Source organism: Hylobates moloch, unplaced genomic scaffold (genome assembly GCF_009828535.3).
Source record: "Hylobates moloch isolate HMO894 unplaced genomic scaffold, HMol_V3 SCAFFOLD_18, whole genome shotgun sequence".
Taxonomy (NCBI): Eukaryota; Metazoa; Chordata; class Mammalia; order Primates; family Hylobatidae; genus Hylobates; species Hylobates moloch.
Window position 1 is genome coordinate 26,528,401 of NW_026652293.1, and position 10,947 is coordinate 26,539,347.

General features: G+C 34.6%; 1 protein-coding gene across 1 annotated transcript in view; it reads right to left on the reverse strand.

Annotated features, from left to right (window-relative positions):
• The window catches only part of PLA2G4A (phospholipase A2 group IVA), a 170,800-nt gene that overhangs the window by 72,432 nt on the left and 87,421 nt on the right, over positions 1 to 10,947 (reverse strand). Inside the window, exons 6-7 of the mRNA XM_032137064.3 lie at positions 9,355 to 9,392; positions 5,300 to 5,441 (exon numbers count right to left, since the gene is read on the reverse strand). Of these exons, the coding sequence (XP_031992955.1) occupies positions 5,300 to 5,441; positions 9,355 to 9,392 (180 nt within the window). The remainder of the gene's footprint in view (positions 1 to 5,299; positions 5,442 to 9,354; positions 9,393 to 10,947) is intronic.

Below are 10,947 nucleotides of genomic sequence, written 5' to 3' on the forward strand. Positions count from 1 at the left end.
GTGTTATGACCCCTCTGAGCCTCCCATGTACACATTTTTTGAAATAAGAATAAGGACTGAAGACTGGTGGGGACTCATAAATGATACAAGTAAAATATTAGCCAGAACAGAAGAAAAAGGGTGCCCAAACGCATAATCTTGAAATTTGATGCCTGTGCTGTCATTAATAGCAATAAGTTAGGAAGGGGATGTGGCTCTTTTAGTTGGCAAAAAGGCTATGTGACCGAAAATAAGTACATTTGTCATGAATTAGGACTGTGTGGAAATGAATGTGGATACTGGTCTTGTGTCATTTGGGCCACTTGGATAAAAAATGAAAAGGATCCAGTCCACCTTCAGAAAGGAAAGAATGACCTTTCCTGTACTAAGGGACAATGTAACCCCTTAGAGCTAGTAATAACCAATCCCCTTAATCCTCACTGGAAAAAAGGGGAGCGTGTGACCTTAGGGGCTGGGTTGGATCCTCGAGTAAATATCTTTGTTTGAGGAGAAGTTTACGAACGCTCTCCGGAGCCAGTGTTTCAAACGTTCTATGATGAACTAAATGTGCCAGTACCAGAAATTCTAGGAAAAACAAGAAATTTGTTTTTGCAACTAGCCAAGCGTGTAGCCCAGTCTCTCAATGTCACTTCACGTTATGTATGTGGAGGAACTGTAATGGGAGATCAATGGCCAAGGAAAGCCCGAGAATTAGTACCTACAGACCCAGTTCCTGATTAATTCCCGGCTCAAAAGAATCACCCTGATAATTTCTGGTCCTAAAAGCCTCAATTATTGGACAATATTGCATAGCTAGAGAAGGAAAAAAATTCACTCACCCCGTAGGACGACTTAGTTGTCTGGGACAGAAACTGTATAATGGTACCACAAAAACAGTCACTTCGTGGAGCTCAAATCACACAGAGAAGAATCCATTCAGTAAATTCCCAAAGTTGCAAATTGTGAGGACCCACCCGGAGTCCCACTGGGAATGGACAGCCTCCACTGCATTATACTGGATATGTGGGCATACAGCTTATGCCAAATTACCTGACCAGTGGGCAGGTAGTTGTGTTTTTGAAACTATTAAACCATCTTTCTTCCTACTGCCCATAAAAACAGGCGAACTCCTGAGCATCCCTGTCTATGCTTCCCGCAAAAAGAGAAGCATAGCTATAAAAAATTAGAAAGATAATGAATGGCCCCCTGAGAGAATCATACAATATTATGGGCCTGCTACTTGGGCACAAGTTGGCTCGTGGGGATACCGGACCCCCATTTACATGATCAACCGAATCATACAGTTACAAGCTGTCTTAGAAATAATCACTAATAAAACCAGCAGAGCCTTGACTATTCTGGCCTGGCAAGAAACTCAGATGAGAAATGCTATCTATCAAAACAGATTGGCTCTTGACTTGCTAGCAGCTGAAGGAGGGGTCTGTGGGAAATTTAACCTTACTAATTGCTGTCTACACATAGATGATCAAGGGCAAGTAGTTGAAGACATAGTTAGAGATATGACAAAACTGGCACATGTGGCCGTGCAAGTATGGCATGGATTTGATCCTGAGGCCATGTTTGGAAAATGGTTCCCAGCACTAGAGGATTTAAAACTCTTGTAATAAGAGTTATAATAGTAACAGGAACCTGCTTACTGCTCCCTTGTTTGCTACCTGTACTTCTTCAAATGATAAAAAGCATCATCGCTACCTTAGTTCACCAAAATGCTTCAGCACAATTGTACTATATGAATCACTATCAATCTGTCTTGCAAGAAGACATGGGTAGTAAAAATGAAAGTGAGAACTCCCACTATTGAGTGAGATTCTCAAAGCAGGGGGATATAAGGGAGGAGACCACCCCTCATATTGTCTTATGCACAATTTCTGGCTCCAAAGAAAGAAGAAGTAAAAACTAAAAGGCAGAAATGAAATCCACAAGCAGACAGCCCGGCACCACACCCTGGGCCTGGTAGTTAAACATCAACCCCTGACCTAATCAGTATGTTATCTATAGATTACAGATATTGTATAGAAAAGCACTGTGAAAATCCCTGTCCTATTCTGTTCTGTTCTAATTACTGGTGCATGCAGTCCCCAGTCACGTACCCACTGCTTGCTCAGTCGATCACGACCCTCTCAAGTGGACCCCCTTAGAGTTGTGAGCCCTTAAAAGGGATAGGAATTACTCACTCAGGGAGCTCGGCTTTTGAGATAGGAGTCTTGCCGATGCTCCTGGCCAAATAAACCCCTTCCTTCTTTAACTTGGTGTCTGAGGGGTTTTGTCTGTGGCTTGTCCTGCTACACCAGCACTTTGGCAGTCAGAGGTGGAAGGATTGCTTGAGCTCAGGAGTTTGAGACCAACCTGGGCAATATAGCAAGATCCCCATCTCTAGAAAAAAAAAATATATATATATATATAAATTTTCTGGGTGTAGTGGCATGCACCCATAGTCCTGGCTACTTAGGAGGCTGAGGCAAGAGGATCACTTGAGCCCAGAAATTTGATGATGCAGTGGGCTATGATTGTGCTACTGCACTCCTGCCTGGGCAACAAAGCAAGACCCTGTCTCTAAAAAAAAAAAAAACAAAAGATGAAAGATTGAAGAGAAGTCTCTCTTTTTAAAATAAACTTAAATGAAGGTTTCCTAAGTTTCCTTTAAGCAAAAATTCCCCTTAAGCAGCATTTCATCTTAGAGTCTGCTCCCATAACAACACAAGTCACTATAGCATCAGTTGGTTGGCTTTTGAACCCTACCCTCACCTAAAACATATTTGCAAATCTGCAACCACATGTGGGACAGGGGTGATTATTTGGCTCCCTTACTCAGAATTTATGTCTCATTTCCAACTGTATCCTGACCTTAATTTGCAATAATCTCAAATTCCTACAAGAATGAATTCCAAGAAATTAATTTATTTATGAAATTATTTTATGTAAAACTTAATGAAATTAATTCCTACAAGAAATAATTCAAGAGTGTACAAGACTATGCACATATATGTTTACTTATGTATTTTATGAAAATAAATTATATTCATTTGACATATTCAATTAACAGGAAAGCTCAACTAAATAAATAAGTAAAAAATTACCTGATACGTCACTAACAAGAAACTTCATTATCATTTGATGAGCATCATTGCAGGAATTAATCTTTGTAGGTTTCAGATAGAAAGATGGACAGATATATATATAGAGAGAGAAATAGATAAACCCATTAGATAGGTGATTGATAGATACATAGATGAAATAAATGAATGGATAGATAGCCAAAAAGTAGATTATAAGATATATGATTGAGTAATAAAGGATATTACATTTTACTGGAATTTAAGGAAAGAAAAAAACTATAATTGAAGGATTTTACTTTCAATATTTGTTTATATTTATATTCCAGTATTTCTCCATAATTAGGATTATAAGTCATTTCTTCATCTTAATGATTTTTATAATCCTAATTATAGAGAAATATAGAATACAAACATAAACAAATATTGAAAGTAGGATCCTTCAATTTGATCAATTTTAAATATCATTCAACTCTACTACAAAATATAAAGAATTTGGAACATTTTCTTTTTTCTCCCCATCACATTTGCCTACATTTATTTTTATTTTTATTTTTATTTTTTTTGAGACAGAGTCTCGCTCTGTGGCCCAGGCTGGAGTGAAGTGGTGCAATCTCAGCTCACTGCAAGCTCCGCCTCCCGGGTTCATGCCATTCTCCTGCCTCAGCCTCTCCGAGTAGCTGGGACTACAGGCGCCCGCTACCACGCCCAGCTAATTTTTTTTTTTTGTATTTTTAGTAGAGATGGGGTTTCACCGTGGTCGCGATTGCCTGACCTCGTGATCCTCCCACCTCGGCCTCTGAAAGTGCTGGGATTACAAGCATGAGCCACTGCGCCCGGCCCACATTTGCCTACATTTATTAACTGCATTATCATTAACAAGATTTATGGCATTTTCTTCTTGTTCCATAATGGTGATTTCCACAGTTTAATTTTAGCCTACATTTAAATTAAGTAATTTTAATCCTTTTATATTTGAGACTAAACTTTTCCTATTGATAAACTCAACACTCTTTTATGCATAAGTATGCCTTATATATATTATATACACATATATGTATAGTATATACATATACGTATATATGTATAGTATACACATATGTATAGTATATACATATATACGTATATACATATACATATATGTATAGTATATACGTATATACATATATGTATACATGTATGTATTATATACATATATGCGTATGTATTATATACATGTATATGTATATATGTATATTATGTATATAATATACATATGAATACATATATACATATGTATATTATGTATATTATATACATATGAATACATATATACATATGTATATTATGCATATTATATACATATGAATACATATATACATATGTATATTATGTATATAATATATATATGAATACATATATGTATTATGTATATAATATACATATGAATACATATATATTATGTATATAATATACATATGAATACATATATACATATATATTCTTTCTGGGGGTGCTAATGAGGGTGTTTTCCAAAGAAAAACAAGTGAATCAGCACACTGAATAAAGACCCACCCTTGCCAATGGATGTGCACATCATTCCATCCTTGGAGGGCCTGAGGAGAACAGAAAGGTGGAAGGCAGGCAATTGTCTCTCTGTCCTTGAGCTGAGACATCCCTTTTCTCCTGCCTTTAGACATTGTTGCTCCGGGTTCTCCTACCTTCAGACTTCAAGACTCCCATCTCCCCCTCCACCTGCCCAGCCTCTGACTGGGAGTTACTCCTTTGGTGCACCTTTGTCTTGGACTAAATTGCACCATGGGCTTTCCTGGTTCTTCAGCTTGCAGACGGCATATCGTGCGACTGCTTGGCCTCCATAATCATGTAAGCCTCATATCTACTGTGTATAACTTTTGGTTCTGTTTCTCTGGAGAACCTGACTAAACTTGGGAGGTTGTGCAGGGAGAAGAAGCATATTGGAACTCTCTGTGCTTTTGGCTCGATTTTATTGTGAATTTAACACTGCTCCAAAATATAAAGTAAAAATAAAAATAAAAACTATAGCTGATAAATATTACCAAATAGGGCACCATTTGTGATGCCCTTCCTCAAAGAGTTTTCATTTACAAATCACTTACCTTACCTTAAAAAACTAAAGGAATAATGCTCAATCTCAATATTGTCATATTTGGGTAAAATTATTGGGGAAATTGTCCAAGCTAAATTATTACTAAAGTATAGTAACACTTGAAAAATTTCCAACTCACATCACGTGCAGAATGCAATCCTTCACTATTCTTTGGACCCAAGAGTTTCTTCATGCTCTCCCTTATGTGTTCTTTTCTTTGTTGTCTGAAAGTCTTCTCCTGATCACACAGAGCCATACTAAATCGTAGGTCTGGGCATGAGCTGTAATACCAAACAGATAAAGTCATGAGCCAATGCTCCCAGTGGTCTGGTTTTCCATCCAGCTAGCTCTTCCAGGTCCCTAGGAGCTACACTGATACATGCTGACTGCTTCCCTCAAGCCATTTCCTAAGAAGGGACCTAAAATAAGAGGATAAAATGATGGCTATCTTAAAGCAGCATTTTCCACAGCATGTTTTCAGAGAAAAAGGACTTTTCAATGCTTTAGATAAAATAAACGAGCAAACAAACAGCCCCTGATAAGTTGACTATTATAACAAAGACTGGGAAGTGCTTCAGTAAAGAACCCCGTTTATATTTGTTTGGCACAGGATCTCCCAAACTTACTTGACCAAGAATTCCTTCCCTTATCTCTCCACCCTTCACTATTCCACCATCATAATTACTTTCTAACATCCCAAAGAGCCAGCATTCTGAGGAACATACTTGCAGAAATATTGCCTTAATTAATTGCCTTGTCTAATGGATGCCCCCCTCTAACAAAGAAAGAAACTTCTAATCACAGAACTCGAGATAACCATAAATGAGTTTACCACTAGAGGAATTTAGAACCCTTAAATTATATATACTTTATCTTGCTAATAAAGGCAGTGGCAATTAGGTGTTACATATGAATCATTGCAAGAACGATGAGAGTATCACTACACATTATTATACAATATATTATTATATATTGCAGCTTTATAAATTAGAAAACTAATGCTCTGAGAGGTTAGGATCACAGAGTAAACATGTGATGTACTTTTACCATGCAACATATAAGACATATCTTAATACTTAAGTCTAAATACCAACTACTGAATTTAAAAACACTTTTTAAAAATCTGTCAGCCTATGTTGGAATGTGAATAAATCCAAAATGTAGAAGTCAAGAATTATCACCAATAAAATGTTTGTCTCTTTACCATTCATAAAAATCCTTACCTTAATTGTAAATCAATTTTAAATCTCATTTTGGTTAGTTCAGTATATTTTTTCCTTGTAAAATACAGAAAGAGACCAAGCCTCTGAGCTATGTTCTTTATGGTTATATTTGACCATTACAAATAATAGTTTAATTACTACTTCCCAAAGGACAATAAAGGTACTTCACAAAAGAGAAAGTAGAATTAATAACAAAAAAATTTAATTTCACTAGTGAATTCAAAGGATACTGTTATTAAAATAATTGATATTAAAATATTTTAAGTACTTATTTTCGAGTCCTAGAAAGGTAAAATAACACTAATATTCTCATGCATCCATTTTGGGAATATAAGTTTGTTAAAAGCAATTAAGCAATATTCAAATTTGGCATATTAGCAATATGGAATGTTCAAAAATAATTAGAATATAGATTCCTTTTGGCCTAATAATTCTATTTCTGGATACCTATTTTAAGGGAAGTAACCAAAAATTTTTTAAAGATCATTTAAAGAAATGGTTGTTGAACTGTATATAAAAGTATTGGGTTATATAATTATTAAATTTGATTTTGGAAATTATGTAACAAAGGGGAAAAGAGTAAGATAGTGAGTTAACTTTTTTTTTTTTTTTTGACAAAGTGTCACTCTTGTTGGTCAGGCTGAAGTGCAGTGGCACCATCTCAGCTCACTGCAACCTACACTTCCCTGGTTCAAGTGATTCTCCTACCTTGGCCTCCCAAGTAGCTGGCATTACAGGCAGCTGGTATACATACATATATATGTACATATAAATTACTGGCTAATTTTGTATTTTTAGTAGAGACAGGGTTTCTCCATGTTGGTCAGGCTGGTCTGGAACTCCTGACCTCAGGTAATCCACCCACCTCGCCCTCATAAGTGCTGGGATTACAGGCATGAGTCACCATGCCCAGCCAAGTGAACATTTTTTAAGTCTAATCTTGGGCTACATTCTTTTCTTTACTATTCTTTATAGTGACATATTAGGTTAGGTATCTTCTAAATACTGTAAGAAATTAAAATCTTACCTGTACAGTTGCCTTTACGACACCTCCTCAATTTTATTTCCTTTTCTGTTCCTTAAAGGTAATCACTACTTAAATTTAATCTTCATCATTCTATATATGTTTATAATTTTACAATATATATTTATGTCCCCAAATAAGGTATTCATTTTGCAGGTTTTTAGTTTTTTTATAAATGCTATCAGTGCAAATTATTTTTTCCAGTGAACACTTTTTTTGAGAATCACCTGTGCTTATATAAATAAAAGTAATTCAAACATTTTCACTATTATGTAGTATTTTCATTATATGAGTATACTATACTCTATTTATCCATAAACATTGAAATAATTTCCAATGTAATGTAATGTAAACTATAACAAGCAGTAGCATTATTAACATGTGGTATACATGTATGGAAATTTCCTATTGTATGCATACTCTTTAGAAAGAACACCTCACTTAATCAGAGTGATATGCTTAGAAAGTATTCTTTTCTTATTTTACCAGTGAGTAAAAAAGTGATTAGAAATCTATCAATCACTAACATAATTAGCAAGTAGTAGATTTAAATCTAGGTCTTATTGTTCTGGAAGTCATGTTCTCTGTAATATACTGTTATATATAATTTTTAAAAAAGAATCATGATTTTAAACAAATTTTTGAACAGTATAATGACCTAGATGTTTTAAGGATATCAGTTTTTAAAATCTGGATGAAAATTCAAAAAATTCTGAGTAATTTTATAAATTCAGTAGTAGAATTATGGTTAATTTACTTTTATGTATTATTTTTAACTTTCTAATTAATTCTTTCTTGGTTTTATGTTATTTTTAATAGAAGGCATGACATGGAAAATTTGAATAAATTGAATTCTTCTTTGAAAACAATTTCTATTCTAGAGCTGACATAAGTTAACATATAAAAAAAGAAGTTTTTAATATTATAAAAATATGGTCCTAATTACCTCAGTGAAGACTATTCCCCACTAAACAAAAGCATTACTTCCATAGTCAGTCAAATAACAAGTGTTTCTAATCTCATGCCAAAATATACCACTTTTACGCAAGAATGAACTTAATACAAAATAATACAACACAATAACTTGGACTATTCTTTGATATTTGCTGACATATATTAACAGGTTGTGGACATTTATGCCAATCATTTACTAAGTCAAATCCACATGTTCCAGGGATCAAACTACAATAAATAAATGCCTAAACCCAATGTACCTATTATCATGCATTTGCCAAATCACCAGATGTGAAAATGTTCAGTTTGTTTTCGTGGCATTTGTGTAAAATATGTACTAATAACTTTGGTCAAATCAAGTTCAACAGGGAAGTTCAAAGAGATGCAGAGAGGTTAAGGGAACTCATTATTACGTCAGAGATCAGTTAGATCAAGGCAGACTTGTCTCCCCTAAAATTCACCATTTGAAAATAAGTACATGATTCCCTAATGTTCATTTTTGGAGGCCATTTTGAAAGAGCAGCATGCCTCATGGAACATTATTAGTAGTAGTCCGGCTGGGTCACTATGAATAAAATCAGTCTCAATTTTCAGTTTTTCCTCTATAAAAATTATTATAGTTTCCTGTTTAAGTCCACTTCCATGTTTTTGAATATCTACCTGAATCAACAATAGAAGAGGCGCTTAAATAACTGCATTCATTTCTATGGGAATAGATGTACGACTAGAGGGAGGACTCTCTCAAAAAGCACTTATCCTAACAATATTATATGACCATGAAACTATTGGAAAAATAAGCAAAGCATATTAAAATATAAGTATAATGAATATAAGAATGTTTGCAAAGATTTTGTAGCTATTAAGAGATAACTAAAGAAAAGCAAACAATGCACTTCTATACGTTCACAGCTGCAGAATTAAATTCTTTAACAATTAAAATAAATTAGTGGATCACTCACAATATTTCTCATCCAACTAAATAAATACACTTACCAAACTTCAAGAGACATTTCTAGAATCATTTCAGTGACCTAAAAAAAGACATATTAATCAGATTAGGTCATAAAGTAGATATGTGTTTTATATAATGGAAACGAACTCAAAATAAATTTTGAGTGCCAGATTATTTTTAATCTAAAAAAACAAAGCCTTAAAAATAAAAGTAACACAGCTCCATGAAGACCCTAAACTACAGGGACATTTCAGTAAGCCAACTTTTTGGTATTTTTTTTTTTATAAGTCTACTTAGTAAGTCATTTTAGCAAACACAAGAATTATCTCTGCCTGGTTGTTTTCCTCCCTCAGTAAAATAAAGTAGCTCACCACAATTACTATTTACAAAACATAAAAAGTGTCTGAGATATAAAAACTACTGAGATGTTGTGTCTATTATTTAGGAGCTGCCTCAGGCCACAAAATCAGAAGCTGTAATGGCCCAGAGGTTAGACTCAACCTGGGTGGAAGTTCACACATGTATATTTGATACAAGTGCAGGCTACAGTAAGCTGGAAATACAACACCCATTCGTGGCGGGCAGTAGGACCTAGGGTCCAGCCAACTGTAGTTGACTTGGGAAACATCTACTAATGAGATCTGGAGCCTCTGGTTTTTATTTATTTCAACACTATCTGAGCCTATCAAACATATTGAAGGACGGCATCCTGCCAGAGGGACAATTTTTGTGTAAAGGAAAATAAAATGACTAATATCCACTTAAGATATTAAGAGTTGTCTTTCCAGAGACTGTAGGTCTGTTGTACAGAAAGGCCTTTCCAATATTATCCCTGGCATTAGCTATGAAAAATGTAATTGTAGATTGTTATGAGAACCAAATGAGAAAATGCTTTGAAAGTTGCTATACAGTTGTAAACGTGTTATTATTTTTATTGCATCAGGTTACCATAAGAACATAGACAGAGCTAACTTGTTCAATAATTTCAAGTAGAACAGAACTAGGATATACCTCTTGAAATGTGAAGAGGAAACTTTTAGAATCAACATAAAATGCTATAGATTATTAGATTTACCCTCTTGAGTTTCAAGGAAGGGAAAAACACACACTAGAAGGAGGTTTCCAAAAGGTTAAAATAAGTCCATAAATGATTGATTCTCAGTGCTGAATTTTATGAGTAAGCAAAAGGTATTGAAATCATCTATACAAAAATTTGCCTCTCTCACTAAATTGTAAGCTCTGTCTTATATAGGTTCCTATTACTAGTTCATTGTATAGTATTTGGCATACAACAGATAACACATATTTGTCAAATTACCATTCGCTTGTGTGTATGTGTGTGTGTGTAGAGGAGCGCATCAGACATTCTTTTCTCATCAAGAAATAGCTGATTATTATTATTGGGGACAAAATCATGGGACGGTCTGACCCAGAGAGCAGTTCCTATATATAGAATTCTATGAACATTCATTCATCAAAGAAGCATATACACATTTTTAAAGTTAATAAAGTAATTGAGAATCCCAGGACAAATGGAATAATGTATGACCAGATGAATGTAACGTCAAAGGTGATTGGCTACCAAACAGAGAATGCAATTTAGAAGAAAGCAAGATATTGGTAAAGCATGGTCT